Genomic DNA, 27,987 nt, shown 5'->3' with positions numbered 1-27,987 from the left:
TTCAGGTTCATAAACCCTTCTCGTTCACTTTCCGTCATCCTCTTACTCTTTTACCAAACCGACCGGGAGGGAGAAGGACGGAGAGGGAGTCGTAGGATGAATCAGAGAGGGACGGCAAAACTGTCAGTGCTGCATTGGTCCTCCTCGAATAAGGACTGCAGAGATCATCTGTGATTACCTCTCTTGTTGGGTCCTTTTTCTCGACACGACAGTGAGTTTACTCTCTTTTTATGCTTTTTTTTCTTTTGCATGCTTCGCTGCCGCGCCGCATTTTATGCACTTGCTCTATCACGAATGCTGTTTCAAGTAGAGCTCGTCTGCCTTATCCTACAACTTTAATAATGTACAAATATATATAATGATTCTCTCTCTCTCTCTCTCTCTCTCTCTCTCTCTCTCTCTCTCTCTCTCGAAATAAATCAAACATATTTTGAAAAATTTTTAAAATTATTTAAAAATATTTTATTTTAGAAATATATCATTCGTATTTTTTTTTGATAATACAAATTATAAAAAATTGTTTCTCTTTTTGTTACGTTATAAAAACTTCTATACATTCTGTTTCTAAAAAGAAATTAATCAATTTCGTGGCTATATATCTAATAATAAGTATAAATCGTTAATAAAATTGGATGTTTATATTTTGGATAAATATAAAAGAGTTAAACTATTTAATGTAAAAGCCAATTTTTCTTTATTATTAATGATTATTTTAGAAAATTTCCTATTCATGAATGTTTATTAATTGATGTGAAAATTTCCTATTCATGAATATTTATTAATTGATGTGAATATGATTTTTCTTTAATGAAATATCGGGGCATCTAGAAAATTGATCTCGCTTTTAATATATTTTCAAATATAATCTTTTCAATTTTTCAACTTTTTTATATATTTTCAAATATAATCTTTTCAAACACTGGCTTTATATCACGAATTGTTAATGTTTTTCGGGGAAACATAAATCAAATTTTGCGTGTCATTTTAATTTCCATTAATTTATCATGCTGTTGAAAATTGATCATAGCATTCTCGCTTCCAAAATACATTCATCTTTTATAAAATATAATAACTATCCCCAGCATGATTAACATCGTAACTAATAATAATGCCATTATCTTGTTCATCTTTTTTCTAAAATTGTAGTTGATGAGTTATGTGAAAGCATCGTTAAATTGTTAATTTAAACAGATATTTATTTTGTGTACGATAAAATATTATGAAGCACTGTTTTAAGACACATAATTTGCTTCTGGATAATTTTAAAAATAAAATATATATGAATATACATATATATAAATATAATAAAAAATATAGATAATTTTTTCATTTTAAGATAAATATAAATCATATTATAAATTATCACATATTTAGCACGTTTGCTGCAAGACATATTTTTAATGACTACAAAAAGTTCGATTGCTAATCGTTGTATCTCTTATCAAAAATACATAAAAATCCTTTCTTCGTACTTTTACGATGTATAAAATCATGCAACTTGTTACACGCTTAAATTCCGCGATAAATTGCGCAGGGTAAAATGTGAATAAGCGCCGCGAATAATTCTCAAGTGCCGCACGCTTTTACGTCAATCTTATATGTTAGACTCGTGATAATTACTGACAATTATTCGAAAAAAGAAAGAAAGAAATCGCGTCTGCCATATGTCTGGTTATGCCGAGCCGAGATGAAAGATAACGAATGTGAGAGCAGAGAATGGCCAGACGAATGTTCTTAAAATGCAACTACTTAATTGCACCGTTACACACAGCCCGTTAAATCGCAGGCATCGTTTCTCTCTATTATCGTTCTCCGTTCTCAAAGACGCTGTTAAAGGCCATTATATAACAATAATTAACTCAAAGAGTGATATTGAATATTGTTTGTACCGTGTAATGTCATTTACCGTTTAATCAATGCAAATGAATTGTAATTTAACTTGATTTAATTAATCGTAAGCTTAACTAAATTTCATGGTAATAGAGATAACACGTATTTTAATTGGAATTCTATATTCATTTTATAATTGGAATTATACATACAATTTTATAATATTATACATTTTTATACTATATATTATGTTTATATAATATATATAATACTATATTAAAAATTTTTATATATAATACTGTATTAAATTTCGACAACACAAATTGTTTATATGTTAATAAATCCGAGACAAAAATCCTTATTAAATTTAATTAAGTTTTTTAACACATAGAAGCTTAAATCCGAAACAATTTTACAAGAATGAGAAAAATTGTTTTAAAACTGTTTTATTTGGATTTTATACATAAGAAATAAGAATGCAATTTTTATATGTTTTGGATAAGCAGGCAGTATATAAGAATATTATTAATGTCTTAATACTTAATGTTTTAATATCTTAATACCTCATTTAAATTATTATCTTGTTTTTCAAAAAATTAGGGATATGTCCTTCTATTGAGAAATCCTTGATATATTATTTTAATTTATTTAAGGGAGACAAAATATTTAATACTTGATAAAAATTCAGATAATGTATTCTCGCAAACAATTATTTTTACGAGAGAATCTTATTGTGCGTGTAAAAAGTTCAATATGAATTGCATTACGCATCGCGGTGTATTACTGTTTTGATGCATCAAGCGCATTCAACTATAAGAACGCGTGCCTTTTCTCCTCATCTTCGAATCGAGCATGTGCATATCATGTGCGAGTACGAACCTAATTGTGCACGCATGCACGCGATTCGCACAGCCGTTCGTACATATATGCATGCGCGAATAATAATATTGAAAATTTTCTAACGCCACAATTTACATACTATTAATTAAGCTGCCATAGAAATTTTTATTTCTCGCGATAAAATTTTATAGAATATTATATTTATTGTTCTTTAAACGACTTATTGTTAGTTTTATTTGCTCACGTCCATTATTTCACGCAATTTATCGACATAAATACGTCGTTTCGCAAATTTTATCGTAAATGACCGCGTACACAGTTTAATTATAGAAATTGAGTTGTGTACCTGAGAAGAGAGAGAGAGAGAGAAAGAGAGAACGGTGACTGTATATGTATGGGAATAGCTTATGGTAATCCTCCCGAAGAGTACGTTTTTAGTAAAACTATAAATAATCCATGCAATAAGAGCACATGAAAGTCGAATACCTGGGTCACTGGACGTTTTCGTTCGCTTGCATATGCCATCGAACTCGGACAAATTCATGAAATTTTGCAAAAACGCATTTATTTTACTATCGTAATTTAATCAAATGTGTGATTTATTTCTTTAGTTATAATATGCCGTATATGCTGTATATGTAAAACTGATAGGAAAAACAAATTAAATTTCAAAATCGAATAATTTTGATTTACGTTTCTTATTGTTAATTTGTGACATTCTTATTTTAGATTGTTTAATATATATATATAATTAATTTTAGTAATATATATCCTGATTATTATGTATTTATATGCTTACAATAATCTGTGAAAGATTAATTGATTTCTGATGATTTTCTGAACTATTTCTAGCACACGATGCGAGCTGTATCTTTATGTTCGGAAAAAATTGCAAATAAGTTGTGAGTCGCTACGACTCTCCGTTCTTAACCATAAAAGTCTCACGATTACGTCAGGGGTCGCGTGAATCACGATGTTGCTGGCCTAAAAACATTATAACGAGTCACTTCGTATCAATAATTTCCTAAAGAGAATATCAAGGATGTGCGTTGAACGCACGATTTTTATGAATTACTCTTTTGAAAAAAATGGGTATTATCATTAACTAGGTATATGCAATTAAGTAATTATTTTTCTCATATATACGGATTAAAATATTTAAATACTGTTTTTATATACGAATTATTTTATTTACTTCTTTCTTATGTATTACATCTAGTTTTATATTTCATGTTTTATATTTCATGTTTTATTATATTTCATGTTTTATTATGTTATATATTTTTATAAATTAGCATTGAAAATAAACATTAATTTGTTTTTATATTCTTAAGATAAATACATTTTATTCGATCTCTATTTTAGTCATCACTATTTTAGTTATTATTTTCTTTAATACATAAATCTGAAAAACAAATATTTTAAAAAATACAAGAGAAACATAAATATTTGAAATGCTCAATGTATAATAAATATACAAATTTAACAACTTCGAAGTATTATTTCAAACCAGAATTTCTAATAATTTTTTTAAATATATTGTTTTAGTTATTAATTTAAAATATGGTATTTTAAATAAATATTTCCAATACATTCCGATACTTATAATTTTCAGAAAAATAAATTTTCGAATAAATATTTTATTTAAATGAAGGGCTATTGAAATAATTATTTTCAATAATTTAAATTTAAAATATGTCCATCACTGGATGAGAAACATAAAAATGATTAAAATCGATAATATAATAACGTATCACGTTAATATTAAACGCATCCACGTTACTGATCCACCCACGTTTAAACGCGCTTGACTTTGTGTAGAGGTGGAACACTCGAAAGAGTAACAATAGTCGAGTTCACCCGTGCATAATTTGAATTCATTCGATTACAATTACATTTGCGAACCGGTCAGAAATTACGCTCGATAATGTGACAGATGAAACAAAAAGTGAAAGCTAACACGTGCCATTAAACCTTTGATATCTGTCCGCTTTAAAATTGCACGTACTTACAAAAAAGAGCTTAACATTCTTTTTGCATAGCTTCAAATGGATTAAAAATTCATTTTTGTAATTTTGTATTTATATTTAAAAATTTTATAGGAAATTGATATACCATTTTCATATATTATTTAACGTATTTCTGATTAATATTTTATTATCAGGATCTCCAATATATCTATATTGTTATCCAATATCAAACTCTTGTAAGAGTGAAAAATTTCTAAGCGAAACATAACTCATATTTGATTGCTCAATAGTTGTTATGATGTAGTATGGAAGCATTTGCTTTGTAGCTATAATACCGCGTACAATTCTATTTTAAGTATAATTATTTGGAACTCGAGGAACTACATCGTTTCCCGCACACTGATCCGAGCTATTTTCATCTGTAATATTACTACTCTGCCAGTAGCGAATTACAGATACGCAATATTTGTTTAACTGCGTTTTAGTTTATGATGCTAGCATACAACTACCTTGATTGGAATATTCCAAGCATCTTCTAAACTTACCACAATATTCCAATTTAATAAACTAAAAGAATGGCTCACTATTTCAACAGGAAAAATGCACTATATATGTGTAAAAACTGTATTGCATTATATTAAGAAATGAAAATATTGTCCTAATGTTAATCTAATATTCCCAGATACTAACAATATTAAATTAATTATCATGTAAGACGTCATATTATTAATAATAATATCTGTATAAAAAAAGATTAATATAAAAATCTATCAAACTTGATGTATTAGTATCGTTCTCTCAATAAAAAAATAATATAAATTTTTCTACTAATTTTAAGATTAAAATATTCAATCTGCCAAAAATAACACATGAAATATATATGTTAAGATTATATTGATGTTCATCCATTTTGCTCTTTTTTAGAATTGAAAAAACTGATTGATATTTTTCAGAACGAGAACATCTCCTGCTGCACGAGTGGTAAAATAATAGACGGCTGAAACATGGCAGCACCACAAGCATCGTCGCGTCTCGAAATGTTACAGGTAAAAGAATCACTTTTTTTTACTGATAATATTAAAAAGATAAGTTTCTATCTGCAAATAAATTAATAATTTTTTTTAAATAAATGTATAATTAATCTTCAAGATGTAGTATAGGATTTGTTAAATTTGTTAAACGTTTTAATGTATAATTAATAAAGTAAAATACAAAAATATATAAGTAAACACATAAATCAAAATTGTTTTTTCATAAATTGTTGAATTTAACGATCGATAATTTAACAACTTTTTATTTAAAGGCATAACATAATTTCTTGCTATATCATGCGCATTTGGAAGTCTATGCAATTTTGTGCTCAATATTTTTTCCGATATTAGTCCTTTATTTCCGATATTAATCGTGAAAATAGATCACCGCGCGGAATCTATTTACACCCATTTACGATATTACATAAAATAGAAACACATTCATGATAAAGTTATTTTTGCGAAAATGTGATAAATTGTTTATCGATTATTTGTTTTGTGCTATGGTCCTCTTTCACTCTTTCTTATATGTTCGAAATATTATCTAGTAAACCACTTAAGGTAACTGACGCGTGTTCTTTTGGCCCACGTATCGTTTCTGTACCATGCAAATGCTTATATGGCATCTTGTTCAGGCAAAGTACGCGTAATGCTCAACCCACGTATACCGATATATCCAAATCCGATCGACAGCTGATATTTCGACAAGGTTAGACCTCTTCCGCCTACTCTCACATATATAATATGTTTCTCAATGAATATAACTTCAAATGTAATTCAAAATTAAAATAATAAGAACGATTTTTATTTTCAGATAACTTTGTTTCCGAATTACAGCCGTTTCAATAATTTTTAAATAAGTTTGTAGTATTTAAATAATTTCCATAATGACCATTTGATAAGAATCAATGACAATTATAGAGCTATGTTAAACAATTTATTGTACTATCATCTTCTAACATTTTCTATAAAGATAGGAGAATACTTATTTTACTATAAAAATTACGCAACATGCATATAAGTTTTTGTTTTATATATTTTTACTCTGAATTAACTTCTAAAATTATATTTATACTAAAAGTGCATTACATACTTTAATAACTGATTTTAATTTCTTACACGACACACCTCTAAGGGCAATTTTCTTGGAAGAACGCAACTCCAAGTTATAGAGCGAGACAAGAATCGCGAGACTTAAAGAAGACAAAAAAGTAGACGCTTGGTTTGTCAACCATGACAAACTATTGAGATTCGTAACCATAATACTGTGACGTCATTTCCTTTGCAATGAGATGCGACAGGCAGATTTCTCAGATATTATTTTTTCTTCGCGCACACGAATCTTTATTTTAAAATTTCGTTTTGCTCTACATTGTTTATAAAATTAATTAATATTCTATATTTATAAATATACTCTTAACTCTATAAATATTTTACATGCTTTGACAACATACTAAATTATACTGAATAATAATTTTTTTGAATTTTTGGTATAAATATTTATATGTGCAGTTATGGATATATCGTATTAAATGGATCAAAACATCTTTTAACAATGTAATGTGTAAAATTCAAAAGTTATTCTTAAAAACAAGAATAACAAGAATTTAATAAATCAATCTCAGGAAAAATTTTTTTTTACTCCAATTCTAATGTTTCATGTTGATATCCGTTCATCTTTCATACCTCGGTTATAAGTTCTAATAATATTCTTAATTAAACTCTAATTCCAGCATTTCTATAATATGTATATATTGTGTCTTAAAAACAAGAAAAAACAGGAGCAATTATATTAAATAATTTAAATGTAGCTAGTATATAACTAATCCTTTTTTTCTATCTTGTCATGATCTTTATGTTAATATAGCGAATCGTTTCGTACATTTGTTTTAAATTAAAAGATGAGAGGATTAAACTTCGCGCGATGTAAAATCGTTTTGATTTTGTGAGTTTATTTAAATATCAAAAACATAAACTTTTGATCAAAAATTGTTAATTGAATTTGAAACGGAAATAATTGGTAATGCTCGAAATTTAATCTATCTAACAATAAATCGAATCAAAGAGTGAAAATTGTATACCACTCTAACACAGATGCACTATATGTTACCACCAAATTAACAAATATTATTGTTATATGATCACAAATAGCGATATAATTAATTATAATAAAAATGCAATTAATTATATTATATCATAGAAACAAAAAATAATTACATAGTAACAAAATAAATCAACAGTGCATTATGGAAAAAAATGATTCACTTTTTATTGACCAAATTAATTCATTCATGTTGAACTAGTAAATTTATTCGTTGACAAAGCTTGCAACAATTCCTGATTTGTCATTGCATATCTTGGAAGTTGTCGTTGTTTTGATTTTTGTATAAGGCATCGTTGTGGGAACAGAAAATGGATATATGTAATAATTCTCAATAAAATCTGAGAATATTAATGCAGACGAAGCTAATGCGCATTGCATTCTGTGCAACATACGATTCGTTTCCAGACATCTCTTGGTACTAACGCGCATAAATGATCAAACAGCGAACGACGCACGCAGTTTGCGACACCCACGCTTGACCTTCCAACATTGAAGGAAGGTACGAGTCGAAAAAAAAAGATCTCGAGAATACGAACGCATTACGTCATTGTCGCTCGAGGAACCCGATTCGATCATAATTACATAATTACATAATTATATTTATTGGCTTGTTAATAAATTTAGTTGATAAATTTTGTAGATATTTTTAGGATCAATGGTATGATTTACGATAGATTAAAAAAAAAATTTGAGAGATCTTTTAAAATCATTAAAGTGCATAAGTGAGAATCTGACAAGCATTTATAATTTGAAACTAAATGATGCAACGAAGCAACGATTAAAAAAGTTTCTAGAAAGCTATCCCATTTTGCAAGGTAATTACAGTGCAAAGTAATTGAAGCGCTTGCTAATTATAAGTCATTTTTAAACATCATGAAGAGATGATATATATCTACAAGTGTTCTAGAACGGATATAATTTACATTACAAATTCTTGATTTTGTTAGAGAATTGCACAAAAGAAGAATATTTTCATTGTAAGAGAGACGTTTAATATAAGAGAATCTAAAAAACAAAATTTTTTCAAAATGTTTAAACACATTTTTTTAATATTCTATGAACACGGGAATGTTGGGCACGTATTTCACGCGAGCGTACACATTCAACACGCACTGAGAGAAAAAAGGCGCGTGCGACACAGAACGTGAAGCTCGTACGGATAAATCTGAAATGGGAATTTGGAACAGCAAGGAGGACCGCGGGAACGGTAGCGGTTGGCTTATAAATAATTGATGAAGAGAGGTACGATGCAGTTTCGCTTGCCGCCGATTTGTAATTGTAATTTCGCGAGGTGCATGCCCAGTTAAGCAAAGTAATTATGGGCAGATTTCGTTATCGGGACACGTGCATGATCTATGGAAGACAAACGGGATACTGTGCCGGGATCTCAAAGTTGCTATTATTTTTCTCTCTCGATATTCTATTTTGCTCGTCTAACTTTCGTTACGGCAAACAATGCATTTCGAAACAGATATTCAAATTGATATAATATCGATAGAGATTGGAAGAAAGGTTTAGAGTATTATTGTAAAATATATATTTCCTTGTTCTTTCGTTATAATTGAAAGTATCATGATATGTGACGTAAGATCCTTTTTTCACATGGGAAATATTTATCAAACTTATATAACTTTTGAATTCCATTTCCGAGAAACGCTTCATCGAAAGTATAGAATATATGTATAAAAAGTTTGCATAGTTGCACGCGAAAATTCAATTCGTCTTCGATAAAATATAAAGTTCAAGGTTCTTCGAGAGCATTGTTGGTCATGCGAAATGATTGGTTTTCGGTCTGTCGAACGCCGTAATCGCAAGGAATACCTGCGTCCAACATTTCCACGATTCTTCTTGCCCCTCTTCCTATGGCAAACAATGCATTTTTAAATCTGTCGTAGCCTTATTTTTTGAAACGTAATATTTGAAAGTAGGAGACTTGGGGGATCGATATTCCGCAGGTCATCCGAATGAAGAACAAACGTATATAAATAGATAATTTCTAAATAACGACTATTCTTTTGTATAAAATCGAACGAATAAAAAGCAACTGGATGAGTCTCTTGACAATATATTTCATCTTGCATTATGTTTAGAAGAGAAAACATGTCATATATTATGTATTATACATATTAAAAAAATAATTTTGAATATATGAAAAAATAATGATCGTACTATATAGACTATAAAGATTAGTATAAATTAAGGAACTATTAAATTTATCATTTATAATATATTGTCAAATTTTGACAATTTTTGACGATGTTCAATAATATTATAAAAAAATTATTAATTCGTTTTCATATTTACAATAAAATGGTAATTTAAATTTGATAAATTTGATAAAACGTTTTTAAATATAAATTTATCTCTATTCAGTATTGAATAATGAAAATGTTTCATTTATACTTTGAAGAAAGTATATTTCTTATTGTAAATCTCTCTTTCTACAGATCGTATTGACAACTAATTTCCGCGGCAAAGCCTGTGGTATTTCCCGACAATAAAAATAGCATTTTATACGGAAAACGCGCGCGTGAGATTTAACAAATAAATCAAAATAAATCACATAAGCGAAATGATTTCCTTTTTTCATTTGTAGTAATATTTTTTTCATATGTGGCAATATTAATTTTTTCATATTGTGAATTTGATAAGCGACACGGATTATTTCTCGAAAAGCATTTCAAGATTTTTTCTTAGAAACCCATTCTTAACACAGCGCACGAAATTGCTATTTAAAATAAAAATAGGACGCAGTATAATCAATATAAAAATATTTGACAACTTCACAAATAATGTCTCCTATATAAATTAATTTTGTGAAATAAAACGTTTCATATATACCGCTAACTAAATTAAAATTAAAATTTTTAATAGGTTAATCGATTTCTACTTGCAGCGAACAGCCCTATCTATTGTCGCGAGATGCAACTGCGATAAAACTCACCTTATTAAGGCAAATTGACATTAACTCGTCGAAAGTCGGCCAATCTTCCGCGTTAGTGAACGAAGTCTATGAAAGCAACAAGGAAGTAATAAATCTTGATCTAAATCGTGCTGCCAAACATACGACTCGTTTATATCAATTCCTAAGATCACCTCTATTACTCTACTCTTTTCAACCTTGAACTTTGTACTTCAATGAAATTTCCAAGTAACATCGATAAGTTGTTTCGAACTCTTTGTACGTGAGCGATATACTTAGCGAAGAAATTTATTCTGGCTATAATATCGTGAAATTTATTATATTAATGTTATTTTTAAAATTCTATTATAATACGTAATACATTTAAAAAAATAAAAATTATTTCTTTTATTTCTTTCAAAATATATCGAAATATTTTTAATAATGGAAAAATATGTAAGTTTAAAATAATAATTGTCTAAAAAGAAAAATAGTTATTCACCGATTATTAATTTTAAATAACGAGATATATCCAAATTATTATGCAATATGTATATCCGAGATATGTTATAATTGGATATATTTGGATATATTGCATACAATTAAATTTATAATTTATTTTCTTTTAATAAGAACTCTCTTTTAGTATGAAAAAATAATAAGGTAAAGTAATAATGGGATAAAATAATATTTTTATCTTAATTAAAAATATCTCAATGTTGAACAACAAGACTATTATTTTAGAATAATTTTTTTCACAAGTATAAAAATATCTCAAAATACTATTATGGTCAAAAATATCTTTAATATTATATAAATTAGAGAGCTCTCTTTTTATAAAAATTATTATATTATTAAAATTATCTTTTTTTATTAAAACAAGAATATATGTCATTTTTATGCGTCTCACTCTACATATCCGCATATTTAATAATAATATTCACCTAGCCACCACTTGATTATGTCACTGATTATAATGAAAATAGAAATGAAAAAAAAATTAAGCTACTAAAGAATTTATGTACGAATAAATCACACTTGAAACTTATTATTAGTCACGTGTACATATTATATAGGGGTTTCTTTTCGATCGCTTGTCAACCTACATTAACTATCATCACGGTTGTAAGGGTAGAACTTTGTGAGATGGACATGCGCACTGCCACACAATGTCAGTACGTTGTAACAACACAGTTGTGATGGTAACATTCACAGTGCGGTAGTTCTATCAACGTTGCAATGTGCGCGTTAGCCGATTATTAAATCATCCGCCCCAGCTAATCGTATTTCGTAACTTTCGAAATTCATCATTTCGCGATTAACCACGCGATCGCCTGTGAAAACATTCAACAGCATTCACATACAAATTGTAGTGCTATATATACGCTATTTCTCACATCAATGTTGACATTGGACACGTTTTGTCATGTTTCGTGCAAATTTAATTGCATGAGAGTATGAGATTTAAATTCAAAGTAGAGAATGCATATTAACGTTTCAATGACACTTTGTTTTATTTAGCCTATAATATCAAATTGACACTTTCTAAAAATTTGCAACTGTTTGTTATCGTAGCCGCATTGATTTATCAAAAACTTCCTTCAATATATCTGCTAATGAGATTGCGGGCAAATTAGCTTCGACTTAAATCATATTGTCTATGACTTAAATTTAGATTGACAGTTATAGAAAATTGCATTTCTAAAAAATACTCGATATTTTTTAAAAATTTATATTTTTAATTATTTATACTCTTCGTCGCAATTTTATTAATTTAACAAAGCTTATCCTTAATAAGTTAATTCAATTGCGAATATTTAAATAAATTTTAGAAATTATAAAACAGTCCATGTGATATTGTTTTATAAAAAGATATATTATTTGCTCTAAAATATAAAACTTTTAAAATACATAATTGTTTTTATTCTTTTTTTATCGCACGTATTTTAACTTAACAAGGATTTCTCTAGATTTATTAATGGCCAAATTAAAATAAATTACGAAAATTGCGTTTCTTTAATAATAAATTCTTATTATACGCGCAAAGAATTAAATTCAGATGAATTACACACTCAATTGTAATTAAATAAACGCGACAAAATTACAAAATAATTAAATAAAAATTCATTAAATGCAGCGAATAATACATACTAATACGCAAAAAATTATTTATAAAGATTTAAAAGTTAGCATAAGCAAGAGGCACGCACATCGTGGCAATTTAACTAAATTTTCGATAAACTGCTTTAATAAGGCATTTTTTAATAATGCTCGACCTGCCTGTTGAGCACGTAAGTATTTTGTTTCGCAAAGTTTGAGAAGAAAAAGACTATGAACTTGATGTACAACGTCACGACCTTTACCTATTATCGATATAGATTTTCTCGTATGATTATATATATAACTTTTTATTAAAGTTCTTTCGCACATTCTCTGTTTTAAAAACTCAATATTAAATTTAAAGAAAAATATCATGGAACATAATCATATTCACATGTTTTTAAATTATTTATCCCGAAAATTCGCATAATGAATGACAATATCACGTGAAAATGTGAACTATGAATTCTACGACTTTGAATTCTATAAACGAAACTGAAATAATTATCTGTATGAGTTCTAAAGATATCAAAGATATCAATAATTCGTGATTGGATAAAGCAGCAGTTAAATTTTCAATATAAGAAGATTTGTGCAAGGATTTCTTAGGAAGAATATGACAGTTTCTTAGGACTTTCTTATGACCAATGACATCCAAATAGAAAATTGATTGAGAAATCGATAAAAAATATGCATAATCGACCGCAACAGCTGGGCACTCGCGGAGTTTCCATGGACATGAAAACATCATGGGCCGCACAGGAATATGATTCCATTAATTTGGAAACAATGGTACAAGTTTTATAAACTTGAAAATTAATTATATATTGTAAAAGATATCAAGATATCGATCACTGTAAAATATTGAAATTTTAAATATTTATAGTTTACAAAAATATTTATAAATGTAGAAAGGTATAATCGCTAGTCGAATAATCAAAGGATTATTGAAAAAATTATATTCGACCAAACTAGCCAGAAATTTCCTTTATTTAATACGACGTTTCGACCATATGGTTGTGGTCCTTAAGGGTCAAGTATATACGATGAAATATAATAATCAGGAGGCAAACATAGCACTTGTAAAAACCATCACGAGTCACAAATGAAAAACGTTATATAATGATCAATTATATAACGTTTTTCATTTGTGACTCGTGATGGTTTTTACAAGTGCTATGTTTGCCTCCTGATTATTATATTTCATCGTATATACTTGATAAGGACCACAACCATATGGTCGAAACGTCGTATTAAATAAAGGAAATTTCTGGCTAGTTCGGTCGAATATAATTTTTTCAATAATCCTTTAAAAATATTTATAATTTAACTAAAATTACTGGTATGTATTATAATTGCAAAACTTAATCAGTTAGTGAAGATTATTGATCGGTTAAATTAATGGAAAATTGTAGCAACGAGAGCAAAAATATCATTCAATCAATATACCTTATTCAGTGAGAAGACGAGAAAGATTCATTACAAGTAAGTAATCGTATCGTCAAAACGGGCCAACGTCAGATCTTTCGTAAGACGTTGCGCACATTTATCTGCAATATTCCGAAGCGGAAAAGGAGAAACCGCAGACACGAGAATGAAACGGGAATGTTGCTTCCTCTATATATGGTTATGTGTGTCAGAGTCGTCGACTTCTCGAATCTCGAATAGCCCGTATGCCTACGCGATACCTAATCCATCGAATCGTTTTTTTCCTTTTTAAAAATCATTTCGTGCGTTTTTAACGCATCTAAAACGAATACAATTTTAATGCAAAAAAAATTAATGTATTATATATTAAGCATTTTTATTTTGAACTAAAATATAGGTCGACTATTTATGTTCCATGCCTCTTATTCCTTCACTGTTTATCTTCAAATATATTCTTTCACGCTTAATTGGCAATCAGCTACTAATGGATGTGTTATTAGCAAATAGTCGTATCATAATATCATGTTTCACCAGGACACAATGGGTATAGTTAGTATTTGTAATGTGCATCGATTGTCAGAATCTCGCGAATATATATCAAGGATTTGCCAATACAATAACAATGCATTTACGAGCATTTATCAGGTCAAAACGTAACGAAAACTTTATAAAAATAAAATTGGCTCGAATAATAAAAATTAAGGTTAATTAAAAATTGGCAAGCAACTTTATTGATTACATAAAGTTTTCAATCAATTAAAAATTGACAAGTAAGAGCTAATGGCTCTTACATATTATAATAACACATATATTATATAATAACACATTACAACAATGTATAATTTAAAGATCTCTAGCTAATATTTTTATTTATTGTACCTGAAAAATACTTCTCCTATGTAATGCTGAAATAATCTATAGTAATATAATTGATTGTTAAAATTTCATAATCATTTCTTTGTTAAAATTTTATAATCATAAAGTTTTCAAAATTTTCCATATTTTCCTATTATTCTACTATCATGAGTATAATTAACGTTCCGTTGTCATTATTAATTACCTTTCTGATGAATCTCGAGTTTGCGTTCATAACCGTATGGTATATAGAGACAAAGTGTTCAATATAGCGGGTTCATTAGGAATGAATCAATTAGTGGTGCATCTGATTGCCAGTGCAATCATCGAAGAGATATGCAATTAGGAGAACTAAATGACTATTGAACCACAATTGATCTTTGCTCCATTTCTATTTCCTCAGAAAATGACTATGATGATATAAAAAAGATCTTATTATGAATATTTATAAAACTAATACAAATCAATTTGATCGCAAAAAGTAACAAGATTATTAAGTCTTAAAAAAAATATGTATAATTTATCTTATTATCATAAAATAAAATGATTCAATCTACAACTTTTTCCGTAAAAAGCCTTCATTATCAACTATTTTCTTATATAACTAAAAATTAATTTATAAATTGATAATTATAAAAAATTCATGTAGAACGAATAGCAACGTTTTTCATCAATTTTACCGCCAATTCTTTTGCTAAATAATCCGAATTTTATTTAATTATTTATTCAATTGTTCGAAATATAATATCAAAGATAACATTGATATTCTTCAAGAATTGCAGAAGGTTGAAACACACAGCGAGCGTCGCAGGGAAAGACGGACGATCCGCTTTAGCATAATAACGAGTTTACTAACCCCCTCGCATGTAGGTTAGAGGTGAATCGATGAGACGGTTGCCGTGTAACCTGCGGTATAGAAACTCGCGCGATACCGTGCACTCACATGCGAGCCGACGTACGTAACCGCGCGACGTCGGTCCGCATTTCTGCGCGGCGACATGCCGAAACTCAAAGCGAATTATCCGGAAATGCAGGCCCGCTTCCAGCAGAAGCAACTGCAGGAGAAGGAGCAGAAGCTGCTGCAGCTGTACGATCAGCAGCAGCAGCGAGCCTATCAAGTGGTGCAACGGGGTAGCGCGGGTTCCAACAGTTCTAATCACGGCGGTTCCACTGCAACTAGGACCACAGCGACGACAACGACTCACACGACCTCGACCTCGCAAGGTGGTAAGGTAAGTGATTTCGCGGAACGAACGAAGAATAATACCGAGTGGAGTTACATCATAATTTTGCACGCGTCAGCTCGAGTCGTGATTCATCGCGCGCTTATTATTAACGAAAGTAAATCTGAGAAATAAAGACGAATTCCTTGTTCGGAGATTATAAAGAGAAAAATAATTTTAATTTTTCAAATTATCTGTTTAAAATTTCAAATGTATTGTTACAATCGCGCAAGGTGAGGCAAATGTTCGACGAGAGGCGGCAAACCACCGTCAAGGGAATCGACAGGAGTTACCCTTTGGAACCGCTCGAGAACAAGTCGCGGAAGCAAACGAACAGCTTGGCGACGCAAAGGAACGGAAATTCGATGGTGAACCGGCAATCCGTCAACGTGAAACGCATAACGCGCGCGGATGTCAATAGTAATGTTAACGGCGGCAAACCCGTCGTTTCCTATCACGAAGAAATCATGCGCGAGTCATTCGGACCATCCGTTATCGGACGTCGTCATGATGACGAGGACGAATTCGTTGAGAATCGCGTCGCCACATTTGCTAACGGATATCGTCATGAAGCTGACAATGAGGTTGGTTGCAAACAAAATCCTAATGTTCTGTTGTTCTATTCTTAATTTAATTGAATTAATTTAATTTAATTTAATTACTCATATGTGTGAGATTATCGATAATTATTAAGAGTACTGAAAAACATTCCCTTGAAATGTGTATTTTTTGATGCAGCTACTTTATCAAATATGTGTACTTTTTGGTACAGCTACTTTATCAAATATATTTTATAAATGTATTATTTTTTAAATTTATTCTATTAAAGCAAGAAGAAGTAATAGATCGGGAGACAGTAGAGAATAATCGCATGATGGCGAAAATCCATTTAATGGGATTCGATGAGAGTCTAAAACATCACGTGAGGAACGATTTAGAAAACGAGGAGTTTCCGGATGACCTCATGGTGGACGTGCCCGATAGACTTCCGAGGAGAAACGTCACGAAAAAATTGTCTCAAGCAGAAGCGCGACTCGAGCGATTCAAAAACGCAAACGCGAAGAGAAGCAACATGTCGAAACAGTTGACTTCAACGAGCAACGTGATAAAAAAGCGATCCGAGCAAACGACAAAATCGAATTCGAGGTAAGTTTTGTATTATTGTTCATAATTAAAACTTGTAAATAAAGTATAGTCTGCAGAGATTAATACACATTGCAAAATTTTAATAAAAAGATTAAATTTTATATAGAAAATATTCTCTGTTGCGATTGGAAATTAAGTTTATTATTATAAATATGCGTGCAAAAAATCATTGTGAATCTCAATCATCGACAATCGCTAATAACTCGCCGCTGCTTGCCAGAATTAATTTACGCCACGTAAATGCAATTGCTCCTCGAATATTACAGATATATTGCGCTAACAATGTACATCATTGAGAAATTCGCGAAGAAAAAATACATGTGAGGAAGAATAATATCACATAATTTTTGTTATCTAATACATGTGTTTATCTAACCTCCGCCTCATCGCTAGAAGTAAACTAGAACGAATATTAAAAATGGACAAATGGTGGATAACTAATTCACTGAGTCATGAATATTGAATAAATGAGTATCCTCAGAAGAGAGAATTAATTCGATATTTCCTCTGCTCCAGTTAGAAGGTGCGTGCAAAATTACTTCACGAGCTTAATTATCTTTCCGTGTTCATTTAACCGTAATTTACACGAGGCAGATTTAACATTTCGGGTTGCGAGAAAAATAACTAGCAGAATGTCTATCACAAAAGCAGCTAGCGCTAATCAGCTTGGGCGCTGAACTGAAATAAGGTCGACCGCTGTATGAAAAAGCACGCATTTCTTAGTGTGATCTTTCTTCAGAAATCGTTCTACATTTGCTTTCTCGACTGTATATTCTCAGACGGAGTGAGATCACCGGAACTTCCCCAACCGACACGAAAAGCGGAAGCTGGATCTCAGATCGCAGTCAAAGAATTCTTGAAAATGTGAAAAATTTTCTGCCGCCTGAAGCTCGCGCAATCGATAAAATAAGTAAGAGACGAAGGGAAAATTCGGATATCGAAATATTTAACCGTCGCAACAATTCGCCAAGTTTTTCTAAAAAACCAATAAAAACAGAAGACTCTTCGATTTATCCTAGAAAGGCTTTAAATAGCTTTAAGTCACTAACGGCTGATGGAAAAATATTTACAAGACATAGCACGAAACCGCAATTTTTTTGTAAAGAATCCGAACGATCTGCAACAACTATGAGCATTGATCGAAAATCTGATTCCTCAGGATCACCATTATTTTATCGAGAAACGTTAACAAAACAAAGTAAAAGTCCGCCCTTTTTTCTCAATGAATCTGAGCAATCATCGCAAGTATCGCGTACAACAAGTGAATCTAAATCACCGATATGGGATATAGGAATTTCATTAAAACAAAGCACGAGTCCGCAGTATCTTCTTCGTGAATCTAAACGATCTGGAACAGCTATGAGTTCTGATCAAGAAATCGAGGCTATTAAAATCGATCGAGGAATATTAAAAAAGCGAAGTACGATTAATTTCGATAAAAACCTCCAAACAAGTCTCGATCGAAAAACTTCGTTTAAATCACCATCGTATGAAAGAGAAATATTAAAAAAGCGAAACACCAGTCCGCAATTCTTTTGTAAAGAATCCGAACGATCTGGAACAACGATGAGCATTGATCGAAAGTCTTATTCGTCAGAATCACCGTTATTTTATCAAGAAACATTATCAAAGCAAAGTAAAAGTCCACATTTTTTCTTCAGCGAATCTGAACAATCTCGTACAACAAGTGAATCTAAATCACCGTTATGGGAAAGAGAAATTTCATCAAGACGAAGTACGAGTCCACTCCGTTATGAATTTAAACGATCTGAAACAGCTATGAGTACTGATCGAGAAATTACGGGATCTAAATCGTCAGAATGGAACAAAGAGATATTAACAAAGCTAGGTACGACCGATGAGAAATTCCGAATTTTAGATACAAGTCTCAATCGAAAAACTTCTAAATCGCCATTATACGAAGGAGAAATATTAAAAAAGCGAAGTATCAGTCCACGATCCGAACGATCTGGCACGACAATGAGTATTGTTGATAAATCTAGATCGCCATCATATGATCGAGAAGTAACAATAAAGCGAAGTGCAAGTCCGCGATTCTTTTGCAAAGAATCCGAACGATCTGGCACAACTATGAGTATTGATAGCATTGTTGATAAATCTAGATCGCCATCATATGATCGAGAAGTAACAATAAAGCGAAGTGCAAGTCCGCGATTCTTTTGCAAAGAATCCGAACGGTCTGGCACAACTATGAGTATTGATCACAAAATTAAAAAACCTAAATCGCCATCATACAATCAAAAAATATTAAAACAAAGCACTACTCCACAATTGTCCAGCAGGAAAAGCCAGCAACGATCTGCAGCAATTGTCAGCATCGATCGAAAATACGATGGATCCAAATCGTCTGGAAAAATTCGCGAAAAACGTGAAAAGCGTACGGCAAGCCCGCAATTTTTCTGCAAAGAATCCGAAAAATCTGCTACAACGATGTTGATCGAACCAAAATCGAGTTCAACTGATTCCACTAAAAATATATTAAAACAACGCGGTTATACTCCAGATATTTTTTACAAACAATCTATAAAACCTTTATCCTCTATTAATAAAATCAATTCTTCACAAGATAGAATTCGAAATCCTTCGATCATCAAACATGAAGCGAAAAAAGCTTTAAAGAAAAACGGAATTTCCAGCATCGTTACGGAATCTCGCAGATCATCGAAGATTTCGGAAACGTCCGCAACATCGACAAGTTCGATTGTAAGTTTGAAATATGGCTTGGAATTTGACAATATTTTGCAATCAGCAGGACTTGTTAGTAAATTTATGAAATCTCAAAATGGAAAACAACACAAAATCCATCAATCGTCTCCGAAACATATAAAAAGTGGAAACGCTTTGATTGCGAAGCATAATCAATCGAGAAATCGATGTAAAACTTCGTCATCTTTTCAAAAAGCGATTTCGTCATCTACTGAAAATAGAAAAAGAACTACACCAGAATTGCCTCGCAAAAGTATCACTCCAACAGAAGTTGATATGGAGATTCAAGAGATTATCATGACCGATCATCGTATCGAACGCGACAAGCTACAAAAGACAGTGAGCCCAATATCGAGGCGACAAATTGATGGAACATATACAAAATCGATAAGCGACAAAACAAAATTCAAAACCTCAGTTACCTATCCCGTTCGCAAAACACAAAAGCAGAGAGCATCTATTTTAAAATCAAATGTTTTCAAATCGAAAGAGGATTCCTTCAGAAGAAGTAAAAAGTCCAAAAATTATCGAGATAGTGAAGAAAACATAATCAGTCTAAGTAAACTCGATTGTAGTCCTGTAAATAAGACTTCCCGACATATAACTCGACCAAAGGAAGATGAAAATCTAGTGAGTAAAACTAAAACATCTCAAACACAAGAACAAACGTGGAACAAATCCGTACGAAATCAAACTGAACGCATTGCATTTCGATCTACGAAATCTGAAAATCGACAGTATACAATTCCTCGATCTCTGAAACAAACACGGGATCGATCTATGGAAACTCGCTCTTCGAAAGCGTCTCCCGATTTTTCTGGGGAAAGGAAATATTTTGATGATATAGTTCCGCATTTATGCGACTCTAAGGAACAAAGCGGAGGAACGCGTGCAGAATTGGATCAATTGCGAAGTTTACATTCAACGCGATTGCAAGATACTTTAAAAGAAAAAAACTTGTCCGCACCTGAATATAATCGAAAAAGGATAGAAAACGAGAAGGAAAATGTGGATGAGGTTGATGCTGGGATCGAAAATAAAAAATATCAAACGATAATTGGAATCGCTTTGAATGAGGAGATTAAGGATTATCGCAATATTCCTCGTCCAAATTCCACTGATCAAAGTATAGATAAAGACATTATTCTTCGAGAAAAACGAGCGACGATATCGAATACTTTAAAAGCAACAAAAAAAGAATGTGGTAGTCAACATGTAAAATCTAAAATTTTACCGCGAGTTCCATCTTTAAGGAAAACTGTAAAGATTTCCCTTGGTGCCGACACTTCAAAGATTTTGCCATCTCAAAGAGTCACATCGCATAAGAATTTCACATCTAAATTTTTGACAAATACCATCAAAGATCACAAAAACGGAAATGTATTCATCGCAAAGAAATCGGCAAATTTGTTTAATAAAACGAATGTAAAACGTATAGAAAAGTCGGAAGACACTGCGAGAGAATTTTCAAAAATAATAATGCAACGAGAGAACGAATCTAAAAAAAATGTCGAAAGAATGGACTCCGTAGAGTCGGCATTAAAAAGATTTGACTCCATCGGCGCAGAATTTGAACCTTTAGGCCCGACAAGCTTCCAAGCATCTCCAGAGATTTCCCTGCAGACGATGGATATGCAAACAAAAAGTTCTATTAAACAGACTTCAGAGGGATCAACATTAATTTCTTTTCCGGAAGTAATAGATAATATGGTTTTAAAATCAACTCCGAAATCTTCAGTCGATAAAGATTTCAAAAATTATTTAAATAAAAGTAATTTAAAAATTTCCGGCAAAAGGATTTGTTCAATGAAAAGATTAGAAAAAAGAATCGAAAACACGATTCATAGCAAAAAATCTACGCAAACTCGATCACCAATATGTAAACGACGATTATTCGAATCTGATTCAGAAAAAGAAAGTCAAGAATTAAATTATGCAAAAGCGCGTAAGAAAGAAAATTATTCTTCCGTAAGTTTTAGATTTCATAAGGATAAAGCGATTTCAAAGGTAAAATCTTTCAAGGATCGCGAGGATGCAAAAGAATCAAAGAGATTGCAAGAAATGCCAATGCTTTCCGTGAAGCCATTACGATCTATCGAAGATATTCGGAAATCAATCGATAACGAACAAAATAAAATAGTAATTGCAAAAGAGTCGAGGTCAGCAATTGCAAATCGGCGTTCGGTTTCGCGACAGGATGTCGATGCGAGACGATCGGTCTCTGCGACCGATGCAGCAAAAAACGTATTTCTCGGGGACAACCCGGCAAGATTGACTAAAGCTAAATCCTGTGTATCCAGGATCACGAAAAGCCCGAGTCCTGATTCAGCTACGAGAAAGCATCACGAAACGAACGCGCGAGCGACAAGAGGAAGCGTACCTTCGTCTCCTTCCAAAAGTCCCGATATTGCTTCTAAAGTAAGTATAATTGAAAAATTGGATATTTTTACCAGAATTGCTTTCTATAATAATAATAAAAATATTTTTGTGAGAGAAAGACGTATGCATCATTTTTCCTATCTCTTATTTATCGCAATAAAAAGCCGATTATCCGAAAAAATATTTTATATTTATATAGATAAATATGTTATTAAAATATATTTTAAAATAAAATGAAATCTCGTGGAATATTAAGTTTAAAGTAATTTATGTAACTTCTCACAAGTATAATATATCATGATTTGTTCCGTCAGTATGCCTCTATAGAGCCAAAGAATCAAGAAGCGAAACCTTTAAGAAAGTCAGCGGTCACGAAAGGCGTGGATTCGACCGGAAGTAAAGCGGCCACAATTGAAGTTGTCGACACAATCGATGGTGTCGCTCTCCAAAACGGCTCATTGCACGAATCTACGACAAAGAAATCCGACGCCTTTATAATAGACGATCAATTCGCAAAAGAAGGTGACATAGTGTCGAAAAAATCACTAATAAAGAAGTCTTCTAGCAATGTAAGATTTTAATTTTATTTTAAAAAATTTAATAAGAGCATTATTTTAATTTAATTTAATAAGAGCGTTTTTTTATTACATTGACAAAACGGAATGAATAATAATCTAATTTTGTGATTTTTCGTATTATTTAAAACTAACAGCTATGAATGCAATTAAAACGTAATAAAATTACTTCGCGTTATTTTTTCGTTATATAAATCGAGTTAAAATTCAAGTTTCAAAGTAGTACTGATTCTATTTAATGTTCCATAATAATCGCGTATCTTTTTAAGATCATTATTAGTTTCTTAACATTCCATATTTTTTTATAACTGAGATGCAAACTAAAATTTTATACAAAATCCATTTCTGTATAAAATTAATAGAAAAATATAATATAATTTTACTCCCCATTTTTTCTACTAAAGCTTAATTAGAAGCGTTTTGTTTACACATAACCATCAATTATATTAAAATATCTTACTCAATTTTTTATGGAGAAACAATACGTCAAAATATTCAAAGAATCTATACAATGTGTATGTGTGTAAAAAGAAAATCTAATAGAATTTTAGAATATTCCTGGTCTATTAAATATTTGATATCTGACAATGAGTCAATTGTGAAACAAGTTGATTTTTATTTTGTGATTTGCAAAAATCATTTTACATTATGTTACGTACTATGTTACAATAAGCACAGATATTGCTGTCGATAGCCGATAGTAATTCATTGCTACTTAGTTATATAAAAATAATTTAAATTACAACTAAAAAGTATAGAAGTAAAAATTTGATTTTTAGAAAAAATATGTTCTTTTTCGATTGCGAAAAATTAAAGATAACTATATTTTATTAATAGTTAATGGAATTTATGTTCAAAAATTGTGTACGATGAAATAAAAATTTTAAATGGTTTTTTTATCATCTTTTTCCAATTTTTTTACTATATTTTTTCTGGATTTCTCAATTTTTATATATAATATGAAATAAAATATAGAATTACTAGTTAAGATAAATCATAATATCATTTATACATCTGTCAGACAAAAAATGTTATACAATTTGTTAGTCCTATTGAAAAATTGCTAAAAGAGTGAACAGATTAAATGCCGCAGTTTTATTACTAACGTTCGTTTCGACATTATTGTCCGTTTCGAAGTAGAAATAAATCCGTATTTATTCGATCAAATCGTGACGGGTCGGCGGTGAAAAAAGACAGTGCAAGAGTAATGCTCTCTGAAACGCGGCGTCAAAATAAAATGTCGCCTCTCGTGACGCTAACCCGACCAGGCAGTTAATCGTGCATGGATTTTCCGCCCCATTTCCAAATTGAAAGTCGTATTGTGCATGTAAAAAAATCAATCAGCAGTGAATGCCAGCCAGGTATTTGACGTAAAACTGAATTATATTGCTACGGTCTTTTCACGGCCGTGTAATTTATTTCGCAAACAATTGCAATCAGAATCAATTTAGAAATATATTCTGTGAAAAAAAAAATGAAAAATTCTCAATGTTAGTTATAACATCGCTTCAAAAAACGAAATGATGAAAACAGGTTAAATTATATTATACAAAGTACGATTATAATTGAATTTAGTAACTTACATTTTTATTTTACCGTCAAAAGATTGTCGAAAATTTCAACAAAGAATGTATTAAAATGTAAATTTTTTATAGAAATATATGCATTTTATCTGTTCATTTAATTTATATGCGCAATGTTTACTTATCTAGAAACAACAAAGAGCTTCTAGTGCATCAGATCGACCGATCTCGGTATCATCAAACTCTAGTGTTAGCTTAACTCATGGTCAAGTTTCTGGCACGAAAAATAAAATGACAACAAGAGCTAAGACACCCGCTTCCGGTGGACCACAAGCTAAGGGATCATTTTCACCAAGATCCAGCGAAACTTCCGCGTAAGTCTTTTTAGAAACCGTACTGTATATTTTAATACGAAAAATAGTTCAAATAAACAGTTCGAAAAACCATTTCAAATAAAATCTCTAAGTATAAATGTATAATAAAAAAATATAATAAGTGAATAAATAGTATTCACATTTACAAACTTAAAATAAGAAATGTTTAGAGCAAAAAAAATATGTGATTTATATTTGCAATCAGAATAATAACAGACAAGTAATGTCTTTTGAAAAAATGTGCACAAATATATCAAAGAAAGAAATGAGAGAACAAATATACGTGCATTATTCATATCTTGCATCAGCTTTTTTTATTTCTAATTCAGATAAACAATAGTCATAAAAGTCAAACATAGTGGATCTTTAGTAGAATTAAATAGAATTTTCATTATGGATTTTAAATGCAATTTTTATATTTTTTGAAAAAATTAAAAATTCATTAAAAAGTATAAAAGCCGTTTCATCTCAATTATTTCTTCAATTATTTCTATAAAAATTATTTACAACATAATTTGTCCTCCAGCCAACGATACTAGCTACATCAACGATTATAATCTCCGCTAGAAAGATTCATAATGTCAAGTGCGAACATAAGTTATATAATAAATGAATGCATATAAATCAAGTCGCCAGAAAAAAAATTATAATTTAAATTTTTGCAAATTTTATGTATTTTCTAATAAAAGATATTTTATTATTTTACAGAGATAATTTGGTAGCCTGTAAGACATGTGAACGTACTTTCGCAAAAGATCGAATTGGCTATCATGAAAAGATCTGTGTGAAAGTAGTGAATATGAAGAGAAAAAAGTTTGACGCAATGACATTCCGAATCAAAGGAACTGAGCTCGAACCGTTTGCCAAGAAGGGCCTTACTAAAAAGCAGGAGGTTAGTATTTTTTTTATTTATCGATTTATTATTTTATATCTTGCTTCGATGGTTTTTTTCAAATTCAAAAATTTTTTTGACATTTAACTTATTTGACAGTCAATATAAATACAAAAGAAATAAAATATCGATTCTTTTAAACTAGCGATCGCGTTATTTTATCTCACAATGAATATCTTTGAAAAGAAGATTTATAAATTAAATTTTAATGAGAATGCGATAAAGAGAAATATATTACTAAATGTTGGTGCGTAAAAGTATTAGACAAATCATTATAATTCACTTTGGTCGAAGGCTGGAGGAATCAGAAAAAATAGTGATCATATATTTACATTGTTCCAGACGAAGAAACCGCAGGTAAAATCCGATTGGCGGCGCAAACACGAGGATTTCATCAACACGATTCGTTCCGCCAAGCAATTACAGGCACACATGGCAGCAGGCGGAAACTTGAAGGACTTTCCACCACCTCCACCCAGCGATACCAGCGATTACATCCAATGTCCACACTGTAATAGAAAGTTCAATCAGGCTGCAGCGGAACGACACATTCCCAAATGCGAGACTATGCTTCATAATAAACCAGCGCATTTACGAGCATCAAGACCGAGACGCTAGCAAGATTATAATGATCTTCCCTAAAATGAGCTTAAATCCTCCGCGAATTTTGTGCTTTCTAATAAATTAATTATAGTCACTGTCTAGATACATTGTCTAGGGATTCTCCCTTCTTCGCGGATTTACAAGCATAATACGTTTCTTTGCATCAGATGCAATTTATTCGATTCAGAAATTTTCGCCCATGTTTGATACATAAATGTGATTTAAAAGATTGTTAAATTTATTGAAATTTTGGAAAACATTTCCTGCCTTAAATTCATATTTGTAATAAATAGAAATTATGTGTTTATAAATTTTTTACAGTATATAACCTATATTATATACATATATTTAAAGATAAATAAATATAAGACACAAGTTTGTGTGAAAATTAGTTTCTTTAATTAGAGCGCTATTTGCATTTTACACTACACTAATGATATAAAAATTTTATAAATTGAACTTGTACGATACTTATATAAAATTGAATATTTGGGCAAAAATTAAATGAATAATAATAAGAGTTATTTATATAAGTTAGCGATTTATCTAGTCGCAAAATTTTAGATTTTTATATTTTAATGTTAACAATTAATAATTAAAATAAAAGTGCCCCTTTACTAATCAATACTGCTTTTTATGTGTAAAACTATTATCATCCAATTGCAGTTTTGAATAATTATTGATAAAATTTTTTACCAATTTTATTCATATTTTTCTACTTATTAGAATTACATGCATTTTTTAACTGCAAGCTTATATGCAGAGATAATAAAACAGATGTAAAAGTGCTCTAATATTGTATACATGAAATAAATATATATAGCACGAATGAAATAATCAAATTGATTTTTATTGTACAACGTAAACCTGTAGGTCCTTATAAAATCGTGACAACTTTGTATAAAAAATATTGTTTGATAATTTCAAAAAAACACATTGAGAAATTACATATAAACCAATGTGATGTATTATTTAAGCTTTACATAAAATCTCTTTCCCCTTATTTAATTGTTCATAGATGTATTTTTATTTTTACGTTTTTATGTTATTAATAAAAGTTAATAGAAACAGTTAGAAACAGTTAATAAAAATAGTTAACAAAAAATATTATTATATTAAACTCTCTCTTTTCCTGTATAATAAATTACGTTTTTTAATGTAGAGAGAGAGAGAGAGGCAGAGACAGAGAGAGAGGGGGAGAGAGAGAGAGAGAGAGAGAGAGAGAGAGAGAGAGAGAGAGAGAGAGAGAGAGAGAGAGAGAGAGAGTTTATTGTAAGATATGCTAATAGCTTTTAAAACTTGCTTCTCTCATTCTCATATAAATTCTACTTCTTATTATGATACATTATGATATTATTTCTTCTTATCGTTTTTTATTCGAAAGCGATAAAGAGCACAAAATGAAGCAAATGCTCATTTATCTCCCGCTAATTTATCCACCGCTAAGAATTACAAATATTGCAAAAAGCGTATAATCGATACACA

The 27,987-nt window shown here is 30.4% G+C and overlaps 1 protein-coding gene across 3 annotated transcripts; it reads left to right on the top strand.

Moving 5' to 3' along the window:
* Positions 1-50: 50 nt before the first annotated feature.
* LOC105257544 lies at positions 51-26,791 on the top strand. Of its 3 annotated transcripts, none has more exons than XM_025414777.1 (10): positions 51-211; positions 5,594-5,686; positions 16,095-16,292; positions 16,517-16,867; positions 17,113-17,429; positions 18,209-22,574; positions 22,850-23,104; positions 24,823-25,007; positions 25,716-25,899; positions 26,242-26,791. In XM_025414777.1, exons 2-10 carry the CDS (start codon positions 5,645-5,647, stop codon positions 26,515-26,517), a joined length of 6,174 nt encoding a protein of 2,057 aa, XP_025270562.1. In that variant the 5' UTR covers positions 51-211; positions 5,594-5,644; the 3' UTR covers positions 26,518-26,791. The 3 variants fall into 3 exon arrangements, with proteins under 3 accessions (XP_025270562.1, XP_025270563.1, XP_025270561.1); XM_025414778.1 differs by lacking the exons at positions 51-211; positions 5,594-5,686 and adding an exon at positions 13,176-13,569 and having other exon boundaries at positions 18,209-19,432; positions 19,553-22,574; XM_025414776.1 differs by lacking the exons at positions 51-211; positions 5,594-5,686 and adding an exon at positions 13,176-13,569.
* Positions 26,792-27,987: the final 1,196 nt, after the last annotated feature.

The sequence above is a fragment of the Camponotus floridanus genome, unplaced genomic scaffold (assembly GCF_003227725.1).
Source record: "Camponotus floridanus strain SB8 unplaced genomic scaffold, Cflo_v7.5 scaffold9, whole genome shotgun sequence".
NCBI lineage: Eukaryota > Metazoa > Arthropoda > Insecta > Hymenoptera > Formicidae > Camponotus > Camponotus floridanus.
The sequence above is the reverse complement of the archived record's forward strand: the minus strand, read 5'-3'. Positions and strand labels throughout refer to the sequence as shown.